At 42.4% G+C, this 20,286-nt stretch overlaps 1 protein-coding gene across 1 annotated transcript in view; it reads right to left on the reverse strand.

Moving 5' to 3' along the window:
- The window catches only part of LOC102857856 (frataxin, mitochondrial-like), a 29,703-nt gene that overhangs the window by 9,380 nt on the left and 37 nt on the right, over window positions 1-20,286 (reverse strand). The window contains exons 2-3 of the mRNA XM_006894426.1: window positions 19,870-19,967; window positions 9,075-9,195 (exon numbers count right to left, since the gene is read on the reverse strand). Of these exons, the coding sequence (XP_006894488.1) occupies window positions 9,075-9,195; window positions 19,870-19,967 (219 nt within the window). The remainder of the gene's footprint in view (window positions 1-9,074; window positions 9,196-19,869; window positions 19,968-20,286) is intronic.

A 20,286-nucleotide genomic window follows, 5' to 3' on the forward strand; every position in this document is an offset into this window, starting at 1 on the left:
TGGCAGAAAGCAAAGAATACCAGAAGAATGTCTATCTGTGCTTCATTGACTATGCAAAGGCTTTTGACTGTGTGGATCACAACAAGCTGTGGCTGACTTTTTCCCTAGAGAGGGTGAAACCAAATTACTCTTTGGAGGCAAGGATTTTGAAGCTCTGTCCCATATACTCCCGGCATATTATCAGGAGGGACTAGTCCTTGGAGAAGGACATCATGCTTGGAAAGATGGAGAGACAGCACAAAGGGGGTAAGATCCTGAGTAATTGGGGTAACAAGGGCGGGTGTGTCAGAGACAGTGAGATTGGCTAAGGATAGGGCAGAGCTCAGAGCTATTGTTCATAGGGTTGCTAGCAGTTGCAGGCAATTTGATGGCATGTAACAATAACAACAAGGAAAAGAAATAAAGGAGATGACATTTAGACCACATGGTTTGTTTGTCTTGAGGCTTAAGCTCCTTTGGTAGAAGGTAAAAACCTCAGACTAAAAAGTTAAGAATTTTTCCCCAGATCTTTCCCCTACATCTCCCAAGCTTCTTAAGCGCTCCTCCACAGTTTAACCTAGCTTTCCACAACAGGGTTGTAAATTACTCTAACAGGTATTTCCTCTTTGTCCAATGCTCATTTAAATTTTAAACACACTTTCAATTCAGGAACTCTTTATCCCTAGGCTTTGTGCTGGCTTTAGAATGTGCAGAGTTAAAGAAAGAGCTCCACGGCCAGGCTGCCTGTCTATGAACTGCTGAGGAGGCTGTGTGACCCATCCCGCGTGTAACGTGGAGACACAGGAGCCTCTCTGTGTGTGTTTTACAGCCCTGTACCACCAAGATGCCCTGGATGCGTTTGCAAACACTGTTGCTGGGGTTGTTAAGTGCCACGGATTTCAACCCAGTGTGACCCCAGGACAGAGCAGAGTCATCCTATAGGGTTTCATTGTATTGAGAAGCATTTGACAGAAAAAAAAGGGCAGAAGACTAACTGACCGGCCGTGGGCCTTGGGCAGATTACATCTACTTCACCTGTTTCTTCATGGCAATAACAAGTCTTCTTTAGAAACTTAGTCCAAAAGCCCAGGGGCTAATATTTGCTAGAAGTCCTGACAGGGTGCATATAAATGATTAAGGTGCTCAGTAGATAAGCAAAAGGCCAGAGGTTCAAGTCAACCAAGGGGCCTCAGAAGAAAGGCTCATTGGTTGATTTCTGAAACATCCACCACTGAAAACTCAATGGAGTAGCCTAACTCACAGAACTAGGAAGAAAAGAGCAAACGAACTTACCAGAGAAAACTAAAGAACGAAGATCAGAGCAGAAAGAAATAATGTGGGAAACAGTAGAGAGAATCAATACATCCAGCAGTGGGTTCAAATCCACCAGCTGTTTTGCGGGAGAAAGGTGAGGCAGTCGCCTCTCCTAAAGATTTACAGCCTCAGGAACGCAAGGGAGGGCCGCCATGAACTGGAACCAACTTGATGGCATTGGTTTATTTGTGGTTGGTTTTTGGGGGGATGGAAGTGTGGGCATTTAGTACAGTAATCAAAACAGTCTGGCACTGGTACAATAATAGAAACACAGACCAATGGACTAGAACTGAGAGTCCACAAATAAACCCACACATCTACAGTTGATTTTTTACAAGGGTACTAAGTTCATTTATTGACTTAAGTCTGCTAAATGGTGCTGGGGAAATTCTATTTTCACATGCAGAAAAATGAAAAAGAACCCTTGTTTCAAACCACACACACACACACACACACACACTTTAAAAGTGGATTAAGGACCTAAATGTGAGAACTGAGAATTCTAGAGCAGGAAGGGCAAAGCTGTTAGGCCTCGCTTCTGACAATGATATAAAATCGAAAGCACAAGCAGTAGATAATAAATGAAAACCTTTCGTTCCTCAAAAGGCTTTACCACAAAATTATAAAGATAAGCAACCAAGTAGGAACTTGTCTTTGGAAAGCTCACATCTCACAGGGCTGTAATAACCACAATGGACATAAAACTTTGACAAGTCAACAACAAAAAGAGAAATATAAGCAAGCCCACTGTAAAATGAGCAAAGGCTTTAAATAGACATTCCGTCAAAGAGGACATCCGAATGACCACAGACACATGAAAAGATTTTCATTTGCCATCAGACAGAGGCAAATTAAGAATCACAATGAGATGTCATTACACTTCCTGAGGATGGCTATGACTGAAACAAACAAAACAGGAAATAACAAACATTGGTGAGGATGTGGGGAAACTCGAACCTTTATCTCCTGTTCGGAGGAATGAAAAATACTACAGCAAGTCCTTAAAAAGTACCATGCCTCAGCCATTCAACTCCTAGATATATACCCAAAAGATGTGCAAGTAGAGACTTGAACAGACTTTACACTAATGTCCCCTGCAGTACTATTCACAGCACCCTAAAGGTTGTTCCAAAATGCCCTTCAAGAGATGAATGGATAAACAAAATGTGATAGATACAAAGGAATACTGCTTAACCAATAGGAGAAATGAAGCCCTAATATATGTTGCAATGCAGGTGAAGCTGAAAGACATTAAGCTGAGTGAACCGAAAAGACAAATATTGTATAACCTTAAATAAATGAAAAGTCAAGTGTATAGAGATGGGAGTTTACTAGTGATTTCCAGCAGAATGGGAGGAGAGGGGTAATGGCTAATCAGTGTAAACAACTACACACTAACAATAAGCTACTTGAGTTGGAACCAAGCATAGCAGGTTTTCAGAGGCTGTAAATCACACAGGTGATTGCCCATCTTTCTCCCATACAGCACTAAAAAGCTGAAATGTCAAAGGCTGTCCGATAGATTTGTTTATAATTACAAAGAGAAGGAAGAGCTCCTGGGGCTGCTCTGTACAACCAATCACCTCAGAAGATTTAGTTCCTCAGTTTGGAGGCATGATTTCACTGGCTATTACAATGAATAGGCCTAGTGATGTGTTAAGGGCTTCTGTTCTGCCTCCTGGTTCACTGTATAATGTCTGAAGTCTTAAAAATGTGCAAGCAGCCAACTAAGGCACAAGTGGACTCTATTCACTTGGAGCAACAGAGGAAAATGGAAAAGGAGGATGATATGTGGGGCTAACTGCCTCTAAAAACAACTATTGAGGGTTTTTTCCATGGGAGACCAAAACAGCTAGATGATGACTGCTAACCATTCTTGAATATTTTCATCAAATATTCCATAGGAGAATCTGATCAAAAGAGGGGAAATACAGAACAGAATGTCAAAATCTTAGACTTTAGACTTTCTAGAGTCATGGAGGTTAGGTAAACCCCTGAAACTACTAGACTGGTTAGATGTTCAAGTTTACCCAGAGACCACAAAAGAAAAGTCTGCTGATATTTTTTTGTGAAAAGTCAGCATTACGAACCCTATAGGGCACATTTCTACTCAGATACCAATGTAGGTGACTCTGAACTAGAATCAGGGCTTCAAACCAGCACTGTATTGAGAATCTATATTTCCACCCCAAATATAGTGAATAAGAATGTACATTTTTTGGTCTTTTTTTTAAAATCTTTTTTAAAAAAAAATTTTATTTTATTAATTTTAATGAACGTTTACAGAGATTTTAGATTTCCATTCATTCATTGTTACACTATTTTCTCTACACCCCCCCCCCCCCGAAATGTTCAATATATTCAGGAGATAAAGGTGAATTCTGAGCAACTGAATTCTTCTGAATCTGAGCGAACTAGTTTGAAGCCCTGGCTGCAATGAACTTGGCAGCAATTGAATACCCAGATATCTTCTGTATCTAGCTCATGCATTCTTTCAACAAAATCTGGGATGAACGAATGAATAAAAAACCCAAAACACATTTGTGCATGAACGTGGTCAAATGAAGGACAAATGATACCTGGGAATTGTAGTAACAATGCCTCAAGTAAGTTGCAAAGGGCAGAAAAATCTCAGCCTTGACTCCTCCCTCCCAGCTCTCAGCTGCTCCTCATGAACAATTAGATTCCCCCACTCTCACCTTGTATGGCTTGAAGCTGTTTCTAAAGGAAAGCAGCCAGAGGAAGGAAACTAGCTGCTTTCCTGGTTTACCAGAAGTTCTTAATGCTTTGGGACTGTCTACAAGCAGAACAAATAAAGAATGCTTTCTATTCATTAGTATTGTTCCTTTAGGGGCAATCTGGGTCTATTTTAGGAGCAGGGCAGATTTCAGTGCAGCTGGAGAGGGAAAGAGATAAAAATGTCACTGCTAATCAGGGGCTGACCGCAGCACTCACCAGTCAGATTCTGGCCACACTGGTGGAGCTGAGCAACACCTACCCCACATGTGGAACCAGCAATTCTTGTAGAAATATAGACACGGTGCTGTGTTATCAGACATCATCTGTCAAGAAAAACCCTGTCTCCCCACATGAGGTCATGTTTGCAGTGCAGAGATGTCAACATGTCTTTTGGGGGGGATACAATTTGACTGGCCAAGACCTAGAGCCAGGGATCTCCCGTTCCCGGCTCCTTGAGGCTGAATGACACAAGAGGCAAGACAATGATCAAATGTCCCCTCCATGGGGGAAACAGAACAGGTTCTGGGGCACATCTGAACTACTGTGTCCATAATTCTTGTTGGCCAATCACAAGCATGTAAAATATCTCTAAGGACTGAGTGGCGTCAATGACAACGTATGTTAGAAACCCATGTGGGCCCTGTTCCCTTTACATAAAAAACTAACATTTAAGGAGCTCTGGGAGCACAGTGTGTCATATGTCAGGTTGCTAACCAAAAGTTCAGTGGTTCAAATCCACAGCTTCTCTTTGGGAGAAAGACAGGCAGTAATCTCCCATAAAGCTTTAACAGCCTTGGAAACTCAGTGTGTTGGAACTGACTTGACGACAGTAGGCTTATGTATTCAACAAGAGCAGTGATAGTTAGTTCAATGGTAACCTCTAATGTCCTAGGAGACCTGGGCTCAAGTGCAACGCACCTCAGGTGCATCACCACCCATCTGTCAGTGGGAGTTTGCACAGTGCTGTGATGTTAAACGGGTTTCAACAGAGTTTTTAGACCAAGACAGGCCAGGCAGAAACGTTGGCTATCTACTTCCAAAAATCAATCAATCAAACTTTATGATATGATCCCATTGAGCATGCTTTTGCCAAGAATCAGGGGCTAACAACTTGTACTCAAGGTACTGAGGACACCAAGAATGTACAGGGTTCCTATCACAAAGGCGATCCGAGTCTATCTGGGGAAACTGCTGTGTAAATAAATGATCCAACACAGAGATCAGCTGTTCAGAGTCATCCTCAGGAAGGAAGGGTGGTCTCTGCTGGCAGCAAATGGAAGAGCTTCCCAGGAGAGGTATGTCCAGCAGGGACCCCAAGAGCAGCGGAAGACTGCACCCCAATAAAACTCGGACAACATGCCTAGCCCAGTGTCTGAGAGGCACTTCCAGGAGATTCACCAAGTACCCGTGTTATGCACAAGTCACGTAACACAAGTCACGTGTCAGCAGCTGAAGGTCCCTAATCAGAAATTCACATCACAGGGTGGAGAGGCTGCATTTCAAAGCACTTAATCAGGAGCCTGAACCACAGCAGCAGCTACAATGAGCCCTAGGCTTTCTAAGTCTACACCAGAGGATTTCCTCATTAGCGAGTGATTTGTTAGAAATCCCCCTTCTCTGGTGAGTAAAGTGATATTCAAGACAGGCGGCAGGGAGACACAGGCACCTCAGCCTTTGCAGGGATGAGAAAGTCTGGAATTATAGCTCATTTTAGTTTAGTCCTTGAGCTGATTCTGACTCACGGTGAACTTCTATATAACTGAACAAAATGCTGCCCAGCCCTGCGTCTTCCTCACACTCACCAGCAAGTTCAAGTCCATTGTTACAGCTACTGTGTCCATCTGCTTTACCACCAAGGTCCTCCCTCATCCTCAACAGCTCTCTACTTCACGAAATGTGATTGTCCTCCTCTAGCAATTGACCCTTCTTGATGACATGGCCAAAGCAAGCAAGTTAGACAATGTTTTGCTGTAATCCATAAGGTTTGCATGGGCTAATTTTTGTAAGGAGATTGCCAGGCCTTTCTTCCTAGTCTTCAGGTGCCACCAAATGCTGTCCTGTGTGAGCAGCATCTGAAACACCAGTAGTATAGTTTCTAGCCTCCCAGCAGCATGTAGCAAACACAATACAACAAACCTATAGATAAGTGGTGCAGCCCAGTATGAGTAAACCATGCCTCTGAAAACCCTATGTACAACAGAACACATGTTTAGGGCTGCTGTACATTGGGTCGCTATGAGTTGCAAGCGAATCGATGGCACCTAACAACAACAACAACAACAACAACACTCTTCAGAGAGTCCTTCTGAAATAGAACTCAGGAAAGGGCCGGTTGCTCACTCCTGAGCAGGTTTGTCACTTGATTCCATCATCTCCACATTGGATTCTAATCAAACACTGGTGAAAAGCACTTGGGTAAAGCTAGATTTCCCTAATGCTGCAACAATGGGCTATGTGACTGGTTTTGTGGCTTGCTTGTCAATGTTTCTACCCCTCAATGTCAGTCTGTTGTTTGGCGCTGGCCTGCATGTTGCTGGGATCCTGAAAGCTGTGCCACCGCTATTTCAAATACCAAATACCTGTGGCTGATAGGTTTCAGTGCAGCTTCTAGACTAAGCCTCGCCATCCCTTGAAAAAGAATAGGCCCTTGGATGCCCTATGAATTGAACAGCCTTAGAACATTGTCTGATATGGTGTTGGAAGAGGAGGCTCTCAGTTTGGAATGCATTAAAAATATGCCTATGGAAGAGTGGCCTCATCACAGCAGAGTTTACCTTAATGATAAAGATGCAGTAGAGCTTTCACCCAATGATAGCTCTTTATTTTCCTTCGTTGATGTGTCAAGAATCAAAATAAAGCAAAACACCTGCAAACATTCACTAATAACTGGAATATGGAATGTACAGAGTACAAATCCAGGAAAACTGGAAGTACATCAAAAGTAAAATGGGACACAAAGATCGAAAGCCTAAGCATTTAGAGGACTGAAAGGGACTGGTACTGCCCACTTGGAATCAAGACAATCGTAGGCCTTACTATGCTGAAAAGGAACGGTGTCACCTTCATAATCAAAAAGAACATTTTAACATCTACCCTGCAGCATAAATTGTCAATGATAGGAAAATATTCATATACATACAAGGAACACCTGTGAAGACAGGTTACTCAAATGCATACCAAGCACTCAAACCAAAGATTAAAAAACAGGATTCTTTACCAGCTTTTGCAGTCTGAAGTAGCTCAGACAGGCAATCAAGATGCATTAATAATAAATGTATGGATCATGAGAAATTAAAGGTAAATTTAAGACTGGGAACCCCAGAACACTTAATTGTGTTTATGCAGAACTTAGACACAGACCAAAAAGCAGTCGTTCAAACAGAACAAGGAGTAATAATTGTGTAGGTGAATTTGGGTAACTGGGGTTTCTTATAGGAAAACGTGATATTAAGCTAGCAAACTGAGTTCACAGAATTAAGGATCCAAATTTCTGACAGCAGTTGCCTCTGGGGCATAGAACTGCGGGCAGCTACTCTCCACTGATTAAAATGTTTCCTGATCTGTATATTTCTTTGTTAATAAGAAAAAGCAGTTTTGCAGGAGAGTTAATAAGCCAAAAGCAGTTGTATGTTAAAATCATGTGCTTCTTCCCCTTGTGAAATCATTAAGCAGAATAAGTCAGTTAATGATAAACATAGTAAAAATTGGGGAGAAAAAAAATCTATCTTAACACTGATGGATTTTCTACAGCAGAGAGAAATCATTTAATCTGTCTAGAAAGTATGCAACGCTCTTCCCCTGTCTTCACAACGGCAGAGTCCCTCACTGCCCCCTCCAAAACCAGTTTCGGCACCTCTCCAAGGCTTTGCTGCCGGCTCCAACTGACCTTCTCCACGCAGAATTCCCAAAGCAGTATCCAATGCCACTTACACCACTTTGTTCTGACAGCTGACTGACACACATAAATCCATGGTTCAATCTAAAATGCACACTTCATGTCATTTCCTGATAATAATTAATCGCTGTCAAGAGGATTAACTTCTGCCGGGCATTTTCTCCCACAGGCAAAAAAACCCTGAGCTGCTTTAAGGCCCAAGTCAAGGAGTGGCTGCTTGCTTGCTTAAGTCTGCCACCTTGTGGCCAATTTAATAAAGACCAGTTTTCCCTTCGTTTCCAGGAGCTACAAGTTCCCGCCCAAGGTACACAATAGTCACCTGAGAGCTTTAAAAACCCAATGCCCAGGCCACATTTCAGGCCAATTAAATAAAGTCTGCAGGTGTAACAAGGATGGCACATCAGAATCCCAAGTGGGGGAGGGGGACTGTGTACCGTCAAATCGGATCTGACTGGTACAGGAGGAGATTGCCTCTCCTTCTCCAGCAGAGAATCTGGTGGGTTTGAACCATGTACCTCTGGGATTGCAGTGTATCTTCTTGCCACTAGGCCACCAGAGCCCCCTTTCCAAGTGAGCATTTTTAAAACTATGCCTTCTTGGATCCTGTCCTCAAGGGTATACGGCCCACACCAGGAATCGAAATAACTCCTGGAGGTTAACTTCTCTTGGTGTTGCAGTGAGTTAAGTATTTGGCTGCCAACCAAAAAGTTGGCAGTTTGAACCTCCAATCACTTTCCAGAAGAAAGAGAAGGTCCTTGTAAATATTTACAGAAACGCAGGACTACTGGTCTCATAGGGTGATATCAGTCAGAAGTAACGGGACAGCAGTGGGCAGCTTAATAGCCACCTGTCTAATTCCTTATCCCCTGTACTTGCCGATGAGAGGCATTCTGTAAGATAAGATGTCCAGACCCCTGCCTGATCCCCACTCACACAAATGAGGGGAAGCTTGAGAATTTGTCAGAAACAGGGCACAAACAGCCCTGGGGAGAGGCCCCACAAGGCTGGTGGAGCCACGCTGGAATGGAATAGTTTGGTCCCAGTCATAACTGCCAGCTTCTTCATTCTTCTGGAGGGGAATTTTTTATTTCAGTGAGCTCAAATTCTTATGGAAGGAAAAGGAAAATTGAAATAAGGCAGGAAGTACCCCAAACGAGACATCATAGTCCTCAAATGTGTAAGGTTTGTCGGCAAGGTCTTCAAAAAACTCAGCTAGGGAGTCCAGTGTCTCCTCGGCCAGTCTTTCATAGGTGGTCTCGTCCAGGGAGCTGCAAGGAAAACCCAGAGGATACAATTACCAAACCACCACTTTTCATTCCCATAAACTGCATATTTATCATCTACTTACATTTGTAAGAAAATTATGTAACACATGGTTATGTGTCACTAGGTCAGAAGCCACATACCTGACCCTCCAGTGAGGTTTTCACCACGTGGGAGGAGACTGTCCAACTTTCTATCACAGCGTAGCTGGTGGATTTGAACAGCATACCTTTGGGTTGGCAGTCCAACTCCTTATCACTAGGCCACTAGAGCTCCCTCAGCGGTGGTGTTAGGTGCCACCAAGGTGACTTTGATTCATAGTGAGTCTATGTGACAGAGAAGAGTTGCCACACAGGATGGCCTCAGTTGTAATTTTTTATGGAAGTCGATCACCAGGCTTTATTCCTGAGGAACAATGGAGTAGGTTCAGACAGACATCCTGTCAGCAGCCAGGTGTTTCACTACTGTACCGTTATGACTCCTAATCATGCTGTTGCGGTTAGGTGCTGCCGAGTCAAATACAACTCATAGCGACCCCATGAACAAAAGATCCGAACCCTGTTCTATCCTGCACCATCCTCCACTTCTTGACACACAAGAGCCTATTGCAGCAGTCACCTTGTTGATCCACCTAGCTGAGGGTCTCCTCTCCTTTGCTGATCCTACACCTTTCTCAGCATCATGTCCTTCTCCAAGGAATAGCCCCTCCTAGCAATATGCTCAAAGTAAGTGAGGCAAAGTCTCATTGTTCCTGCCTCCAAAGAACACTCCCGCTGCATCCTCTCCCTGACGTATCTGTTCAATCTCTTGGCTGTCCATGGGATGTTCAGTGCTCTTCTCCAACATCACAGCTCAAAGGCATCAATAATTCTTTTTCTGTCATCCTTTCTCATTGTCCAGCCCTGAGATGCCTACCAAGTACTCGGAAAGACCATGGCCTCAATCAGACATAACTTAGTCCTCAAACTGACATCGTTACTCCTCAATAATTTGGAGAGGTCCCCAACTGCAGATTTCCCACTGCAATGCGTCTCCTTATTTCCTGACTGCTGGTACCAATGGTGTTAATTGTGGATCCGAGCAAGATGAATCTGGACAGTGTTAATCTCCTCTCCATCCATCAGGATGCTGCCTATTGGTCCAGTGGTAAGAATTTTGTTTTCTTGATAAGGAAATGCAATCCATAGTAAAGGCTGCATTCCTTGATCTTCTGCAATAAGTGCTTCAAATCCTCTTCACTTTCAGTAACTATAGTAATCATTCTAGTACAATGTTAAAAGTAATGTAATATAAAAAGGTTTACCAGCAGAAGTAACTATCTTCCCAAAGAGGCAGTCCCACCTCCACAGGCAATTACGATCCACAAACTGTTATGTATTTTTCCAGAATTTTATGTTTTAAAAATATATACAAATTAAGTTCTTTGTATTTTTCATTTAATATGTCTTAGGACTTGTTCTATTATTAAGTACATATGCATTTGTAAAAAAATTGTTGTGAAATATATTCCTTGGGAAAAGTGGAGGGTCAGAGAAAGGAAGATCCTTTCAACCCAGCAAAATGGATTGACACAGTGACTACAACAGTAACGGACTTGAGCATGCTGGAGATTGTGAGGCTGGCCCAGGGCAGGGCAAGGTTCCATCTGTTGTCCATAAGGTTGCTGTGAGTTGTACTTCACTCAATGGCACATAACAACATACACATATTTTTAGTTTTTTTTTAAACTATATTGAGGGAGAGAACTATTTAAAAGTGATATATGATTGGGTATTATGGTTATGACAAGAATACAGAATGAAGGATGCATAGTGGAGTGTACTGGGTGGGTGGGGGGTGGATTATATGCCAATGAAATAATTTTTCTTTTACTTTTCAAAGAGAAGAGTGAACTGGGGAGGAGAGGTGGGCAGGGAGAAAAATGTAACAATAAATGATTGGAAATCCAAAATCTCTGTAAACATTTATAAAATTAATAAATTAAAATTTAAAAAATATTGTTATTTTTAAGTGAGTTGAGTATGACTTATAGAGGCCCAAGGAACAATGGATCTGACTGAACTCTGTCCTATCCTGGGCTGTTCTTATCATCCTCGACACATTTGAGTCCCTTGCCGCACGCAGGTACTGTATCACTCTATTTCATTGAGGGTCTTCCTCTCTTTCACTGACCCTCCACCTTTCCAAGCATGATGTCCTTTTCCAAGGAATAGCCTCTTCTAAAAAGATGACCAAACTATGTGAGACAAAGCTTCACTATCTTTGTCTCCAATGCAATGTTTGTTCTTTTGGCAGTCCATTAGATATTCAGCACTCTTCTCCTAAAACACAATTTAAGTGCATCAGTCCTTCTCCTGTCATCTTTATTCATTGTTCAGCTCTCAGATGCACAGCATGTAAATGGGAAGATTGTGGTTCAAACCAGGCATACCTTAGTCTTTAAATTAATATCATTTCTCTTTAGAACTTTGGAGAGATCCATGACACCAGACTTTTCCAATGCTACGCAGATTGTCAAGAAAACAAATAGGTCTGTCTTGGAGAGCATAAAACTACGTTTCTCCTTGGCAGCTTGGATTTTGAAGCTCTGTTTCACATACTTTGGGTGCGTGGCCAGGAGAGACTGGTTCCTGGAGTAGGACATCATGTTCAGAAAGGTGGATGGACAGTGCAGGAAAGGAAGACCCCTGATGAGATGGATTGTTACAGTGACTGGGGCAATAGGGGTTGGTGTGTTCCTGGCTCAGGACAGGGCAGAGTTTAGAGCTGCAATACATAGAGTCGCTATGGGTCACAGGCAACTTGATGGCACATAATAATAACAAAAATAAATGTCTCCTGACCCACTGACTACTGGTACCAAGTATGTATTTATATAAAAAAATACATAAGATTTTATATATTTATATACAAAAATATCTAAGATTTGACAATTCAACATTTGAGTACATATACATTTTTATAGTATTTTATTTAACTAGCTAGCCCCTTTCAGCTGGGCATGGGAGTTGTTTCTATTGTTTTTTTAATTAAATTTTAAATTGGGCAAAACACAAAATGGGAGAAAATATTTGTACTATATATATCTGACAAATGACTCATAACTAGAATATATAAAAATTCTTACAAAAAATTAAGAAAAAGAAAACAATATTTAAAAGGGGCAAAATATTGAAAAAAAGTTCATAAATTAGTATTGAAATGCCCAATAAATATATGAAAAGTTGCTCAACTTTATTCATCTTCTGAAAAATGAAAATTTAAATATCACAATGAGATACCATCAGAATAGTTCAAATGAATGAGACAGTACAAAGAGCTGGTCAAAGGTGAAGCAACTAGTTTTCAGACACTGCTGCTGAACAAGTAAATGAGATCATCACTTTGGAAAACCACAGAGTAATATCTATCAAATTTTAATGCATTCATATGTTATGACTTCCATTCTTTTTTTTTTTTTACTTCCATTCTTGATATATGCCCAGGGGTGTGTGTGTCTGTGAATATGTGAAAAATATGTGAAAGGCAAGCACATCTTCCCCAAAAGACATGTTATGTTTTAGAATGTTCAGAGCAGAACTCTCCAATAGACCTAAACTATAAACTGCACAGCAGCCTACGGTAATGCAGCATGTAAATAAACAGAGATATATAGTCATACAAGGAATAATACAGAGCAAAGTAGAATCTTCTATGGCTACAGGAACAATCTGAATAAGTATTAAAAGCATAATGGTGTGAAAATCTATGTTCATAGCAGCTGTTACATTAGCAAGAAACTGGAGGCAGGCCAAATGTCCATCAATAATTGAATAGACGGAGAAATTGTGGTACCTTCACACAATGGAATACTATGCAGCATTAAGGCACAATGATTTTGTAAAACACTATATCACCTGAGAAAGACTAGAGAGCATTTTGCTGTGTGAACTGTCTTATCCATATAAGGACAAATACTGCACAAGGCCACTGTTGTGAAAATAGGAAGATACATGAGTAAGATGTGTATAAATGTTCAAAAGGGAATGAAGAGAAGAGGGGCAGCAAAATGGAAAGGGGGAAATCACTGGGACAGCAGAGGTTAGTGGGAGGGGTATGAACTAATAGGAAAGGCTTAATGAATGGGGGCTTGAAAAGATAGAGTGATAATAGGCATAGAGCAATTGCAATTAAATATATAGAATATAATGTATGAAACACAAAGTACATGTACAAAACACAATGTATATGAATGATTATATGCAAACCATAGAAAAATTTTAACATAATAGTAATTGAAGGAAGTTACACTGAAACACATTTATACTTAATGATACATTTTATATAAAATATAAAAACCAACAAAACTAATCTACATTATTGAAAATCAGGATAGTAGTTACTCTGGGGTAGTGAGGGGGTATAACTGGGAGCATGTAAAACTGAAATTTAACCTCTCATCCAATCTATTTAAATTCTCTAATAATAAAAATAGGTTAGTCCTTGAATTACTCTCTGCCTATCATCAATGACCTAGTTCTGGTCACCTAGTGGTAAGAAGTCGTGCTGCAATCCCAAAGGCATGTAGTTCAAATCCACCAGCTGCTCCACAGGAGGATACTGCCTCTGAAAAACCTGCTGGAGGGTCAGCTATGGGTCACTTCTGACTCAAGAGCACACAACAACATTGTCATATACAGGGAGTTCTAATGGCCTAGTGGGTAGAGTTGTGCTGCCAACCCAAAGGCATGAGGTTTGAATCCACCATGGAAGAAAGATAAGCCATGTCCTGCCATGCAAGTTACAGCATTTAAATACCTGCTGGAACGTCAGCCATGAGTCAGTTCTTACTGGACGGCACACAACGACAAGTCAGTAGTCACCAGCCTGTAGATAAGCTAAAACCTGGCACCTACTCTACCAGACCTCATGTGATTGAAAAATTCCATTCCCCAGAACATATGTCCCTAATCCACAAAACCATATCTATTACCACCTCAAACGAAAAAGGCCAAATCAAGTTGTATTTCCTATTTCTGGCACTGTCATCATTACAGGAACCCTATAGTTATTGAATGGGCCTACAGAGTCCTGGTAGCACTTTATTGAGCTGGGTGCTGCTTGCATGGGTATGTTCAGATTTTTCACATTTATCAAGCCGTGTTCTTATGATTTGGAAGCATTTCTGTACATTAAAGTACAGAACAATTAAAAATTGTTATAAATCAAGAGATAGACCACTGGTTGGCAGGGTTATTATAGGAGTTGATGGAGGAGTGATTATGTAAGGTATGGGAATTTTAGGGGAAGAGGCAATGGAAACGTCTGGAGTTAGGTAGTACAGTAGGTTTTGTTGTACCCATCACCCATCTGCCAGTTTGTACTGCTGAAGGCTTGTGTGTTTCTGTGATGCTGAAAGCTATGCCAGAGGCAATTCAAATACCAGCAGCACCACTCATGGGAAACAGGTTTCAGGGGAGCTTTCAGACTGAGACAGACTAAGGAAGAAAAAGACCTGGTACGTTACGTCCAAAAACCCTGCGAGCCATAAAAATACCATCCAATATGGTCCTGGAAAACATCGCCCTCAGTTAGAAGGCACAAAAGAATCCAGTGTAGTTGCAACAGCAAACTTAAGTACACCAACAATCACAAAGAGAGTGCAGGACCAGCAACATTTCAGTCTGTTGTCAGGTGGGTCTTGAAGAGTTGATGAGACGGAGCCAACTCACTCACAGGCAACTAATAACAAGAAGGATCAGAGGGGCTGGGGGGCCACACGTCAAAGGATCCTCCCTCCCTACAGCATCCCAGCCTAGGGGAGATCTGCCAAGACTCTGTCAGTGACAATACATTTCTACTTTCTGCCTGCTACTCGTTGGGTCAATTTGTTAATCGCTTAGCCTAACTTAAACAAATTACTATAAAGCGGAGCACCAAAGCAAAACCCTAAAACTTGCAGCATGTAGCACTAAGAGGCCATGTGGCAGGGGCAAGCAAACACAAAAAGAGCATGCTGGGAAGCTTGGGCTCATGAACCCATGACTCCCACAGAAAAGCACCCCAGAAATCTGCTGCGGTGACCTGGGAGGCAGATGGTGTGCTGCTGAGCTGGTAGCTCAGCGTGCTGCTTTAAGCAGACACTGTGAGAAAATGGGGAACAAGGAGGTAACTGGCATGCCTGCAAGTTGTTGTTACGGGCCATCAAGTCAGAAACAACTCACAGCTGACCCCTGGTGGGTACTCAGAGGCTACATGCATGGGAGGGAATTGCCCATCTTTCTCCTGCAGAATATCTGGTGGATTTGAACTGTGTACTTTTGTGCTTGGAGTGCAGCTCCTTACCACTAGGACACTAGAGCTCCCTTGTTTGCAAGTAAATGGAATGAAACTGAGAGTTCTGGAATTACAAAGCCTTAGAAAGATGGAAAAGTCAAAGGGAAGATAGAGGCGTTGAACAATAAGAAAAACAGCTGCTGTCAAGAAGATTCTAGCTCAGGGGAGCTCTGGTGGCCTAGTGGCAAGAAGCTGCACTGCAATCCCAGAAGTGCATGGTTCAAACCCACCAGATGCTCTGCCGGGAAAGGAGGGACAATCTCCTCCTGTACCAGTCAGATCTGATCTGATGGTACACAGACACACAAAAATAATAATAATAATAATAATAAAAGAAGATTCTAGCTCATAGCAGCCCTGTGTGTGAGAAAAACTGTGCTCCATTAGGGTTTCAAGGGCAGGCTTCTTGGACGGAGACAGCCAGGCCTTTCTTCAAGGCACCTGTGGGTGAATTACAATCTCCAACTTTTTAGATGGCAACTGAGTGCTGAACCATTTCATTTGCACTCCTCAGGACCTCCTTCAACAAAGCCTTTACGTTAGGCCACTAGCCAGGCTTGACCTTGTGACTGGTCTCCAATCTCCCTTGGGCTGACACAGCAGAGTGCAGGGTTAGGCTGCAGTTAAACAAAGAGAGTCTGAGGCTCCTGGCCAGGTGAAAAATGTGGATACAGGCACTGCCACATAGAGTGAGTAACAGGGAGCAAGTAGGTCAGATGTGCCCAGGTTTTTGAGGGGATGATGGTACAAAGAAAAATGAGCCTGGCCTAAAACAACCTTTGGAACAGCAAACTCTTATCAGCAGGAAGTGTGTTGTGAAAGCAGCTCACCTCCACGGAGGGCAGACTTCCCAGCCTGGCCTCCCCTGTGGACAGAGCCAGTGTCCCTGGAGAAATAGCCTTCTCTGCTGGTGGATAGGCCCTCCCCGCACCAGAATTCCATCACCACCTGGGGCCAGGGGCTGCCTCCTTCTGAGGTTCTGAGGGAAGTTACTACTGCAGTTATCCTTCGTGTGTGTGTGTGTGTGTGTGTGTGTGTGTGTGTAAGCAGTTCCTAGACCTCAGAGATGACCTCAAGGTGGACACAGTGGCTGCCCGGCCTCAGTATAACTCCCCTGTGGGTGTGTACACAAAGGGAGAGTGCCTGCAGACAGCAGTGTGCAGAGGGGTAGATATTAGGGGAACCTGACAGCTTCCTAGTGGAATCTGCTACCCTTCTCCAGGGCACACACTAGACCCCATTTCCCATCCCTCCCTGCATCCACTGAGACCATGTGACACTGTTCCCAATGGAATAGAAATGAGGGGCAAGTGGCACTGGCCTTTATAAAACCATGTGGGGTTTCCCATTGTCCTCTGTGGAATGGAACGTGGGCAGGATGGTCTGGCCTCCACCATGCAGTGGGCAGCAAGGCACTGACAGGTGACGTGAGCTAGACCATGAAGAGGTCTGGCTCCCTCAGTCACTTCAGGGAGGAGCCTTCAGCCAGGACTGTCTGGAGAAGGGGAAGAACACTACCCTCATTTGAAGAACACTACTACTCATTTGAGCTACTGCATCTGTGGGTCCATTTGTTACAGAAATTTAGCCACCTTGACTCCCAAATGAGGCACTGGTGGGTCAGTTGTCAAACTCTCACCTTCTATGCAAGAAAATTATGGCTAACATTGAGAAGAATGGGAATCCCAGAACACTGCATTGTGTTCATGTGAAGCTATACATAGACCAAGAAACTACCGTCTGAACAGAGCAAGGGAGCACTGCATTGTTTAAAATCAAGAAAGGGGTGTGTGCCAGGGTTGTCTACTTTTTCTGTATCTATTAAATCTGTATGCTGAGCAGATCATTTGGGAAGCTAGACTATATGAAGAACAATGTAACATCAGGATTAGAGAAAAACTCATCAACAATCTGCATTATAAAGATGCCACAGTCTTGCTTGCAGAAAGTGAAGACTTGAAGCACTTACTGCAGAAGATCAAAGACTACAGGCTTCAATAGGAGTTACATCCCAACAACAAGAAAACAAAAATCCTCACCACTGGACTTATAAGCAACATCACGATAGATAAAGAACAGATTAAAGTTGTCAATAAATTCATTTTACTTGGAACCTCAAGCAATACCAGTCAAGAAATCCAAAGTTGTGTTGCATGGGGAAAATCTGCTATTAAGGATCTCTCTAAAGTTCTAAAGAACAATGATATCAGTTTAAAGACTAAGGTGCAATGGGTCCAAACCATGGTATTTTCAGTTGCTTCCTATGCAACTAAAAGCTGCATGATGAATAAAGATGACAGAAGAAGAATCGACGCCTTTAAGGTGTGGTGTCGGCTAAGAGCATTGACACCCTGGACTGCCTAAACAAGCAAGTCAGTCTTGAAGGAAGGTCAACCAGAGTGCTCCTTGGTGGCAAGGATAGTGAAACTTCATCTCACCTCCTTTGGACACATTATCAGAAGGAATCAGTCCTTGAAGAAAGACATCATGCTGGGAACGGTAGAGAGGACAAGCATGACAGGAAGACTCTCAGTGAGATGGACTGACACAGTGACATTAAGGTGGCACTGAACAGGGCAGGTGCAGATCGGTTGTACCTGGGGCCTCAATGAGTCATAGTTGACTTGAGGGCACTTAACAACAACAACAACGCAGGAGACCTGGCTTTGATTCCCAGCCAGTGAACCTCAGGTGTAGCTAACACTCATGTGTCAGTGGAGGCTGGCAGGTGGCCCATGATGCTAAATAGGGTTTCAATGGGGCTGCAAGACTAACACTAGGAAGAAAAGCCTGTGATCTGCTTCCAAAAATGAGCCATTGAAAACCCTATGGACCAGGAAGGGTCTGATTACCACCAGATGATGGGATGGAGCAAAATTAGGCAACATTTCAATCCATTTGGTATGGTCATTACGAGTCACAGACTTCTCATTAATAAACAAAAACAACTAATCCTACAGCTACTAGGATACCTAAGAAAATAATAACAAAACTTTAGAAATTATCTAAATGTACAACTCTCTGGGATAGATAAAATAAATGAGCGCCGACTTTACCAGAGCTCCCTTTATTTTACCATAATTTATGATGGCAGATCCATGTAATTTAATAATATTTTATTAAAAACATTGTGCCAAGCGAGGTCTGGTGGCCTATTGGTAAAAAATTGCATTGAAATCCTGAAATCACTTGGTTAATTCACCAGCCACTCCACAGAAGGATGGCATTTTCTTCCCATGCAATTTACGACCTCTGAAAATCTGCTGGAGGGTCAGTCTGACTCAATGACACACAACAATGACGTGTAGGTAGGAGGAGAGCTCTGGTGGCTTGGTGGTAAGGAGCTGAGCTGCTAACCCGAAGACAAGCGCTTTGAATCCATCAACAGCTCCATGGGAGAAAGACGGATTTCTCATGTGATTTATAGTCTCTAAAATCCCCTCGGAGGGTCAGCTACAAGCCAATTCCAAGTTGACGACACACAACAATAACAATGCAGCTAGTGACAAAGAAAAATATTTACTGTTGCTAAATTAGAAGACAGGTCCTGGAAGGGAAGGTCTTTTTTCAAATCTGTGCTAAAAAAATGAGATTTCTTTTTGTTTGGAATCTTAACAAGTCTGCATTTGTGGTAGCTCTTCTCCAAGATTCGCCATGTTGCCCAAAAAGGACAAGAAAAAGAATGACACCGGAAAGTAGGCCAAGAAGGACAAAGACTCGCTGAACAGATGGAGGAAAGGCCAAGAAAAAGTCATCCAAAGTCAAAGGTCAGGGCAAGCTCAATAACCTGGTCTTTTTTTTAAAAAAAAAAATTTTTTTTTTACTTTATTATTTTTTTTTCACATGTACCATCAAATCAGATCTGACTGGTACAGGAGGAGATTGCCCCCTCCTTCTCCAGCAGAGCATCTGGTGGATTTGAACCGCAGCGTCTTGCCACTAGGCCACCAGAGCTCCCTTAACCTGGTCTTTTTAAACAAAATCACATATGACCAACTGTGGAAAGAAGTTCCCAACTATATGCTTATAACCCTGGCTGTTTTCTCTGAGAGACTAAAGATTCGGGGTTCCCTGGCCCAAGCGGCCCTTCATGGGCTGCCCAGTAAAGGATTTATTAATCTGGATGTAAAACACAGAGCTCAAATCACTAACACCAGAAATACCAGGGCTGGTGATGGCCCAGCTACTGGTGAAGAGGCATGAACAGGTCCAACCAACTATCCATTTCAAAAATTCAGACTTCATTAAATGAGGAAAAAAGTTAAAACTATAGAGAGAGCAGAGTGTATCTGTGTGCATAAGCAGGGTATGGAGAGAGAAAGAAACAGGAAGAGATGTTGATGTGGAAAGTGTTCTTATCTTACCTTGGATCACCCAAAGTTCCTGTTTTCCTCACATTCACCAAATGGACAGTCTGCTTTTTGACATTCAGAATCTGTTTGGAGCAGTAGAGGTTCAAATTCTAAAAGCCAAAAATCAAGAACATTGGTACTTTTCAGTATATTACAATCCATTAGGACATATTTACATATAAGATCAGGCCTCTGAATGCTTTTCAGGAATGTTGTTTAGGATTACTCTTCCCCTCCCCTTCTCCTTTAGGGTTGCTGTGTAGCTTTTAACCACTAGGCCACCAGAGCTCCCAATCCCCCACTCCCAAATGCATCACTTTTAATTCTGCTTGTCTCTTGCTAAGCCTATGCCGTCAAGTATGCTATGAGCCACATATAGCTACTGGAATTTATTAAATTAACAACATGATAAAACCCAGGTCGTCAGTT

The sequence above is a fragment of the Elephantulus edwardii genome, unplaced genomic scaffold (assembly GCF_000299155.1).
Source record: "Elephantulus edwardii isolate Elephantulus edwardi_28Jun2011 unplaced genomic scaffold, EleEdw1.0 scaffold00141, whole genome shotgun sequence".
NCBI lineage: Eukaryota > Metazoa > Chordata > Mammalia > Macroscelidea > Macroscelididae > Elephantulus > Elephantulus edwardii.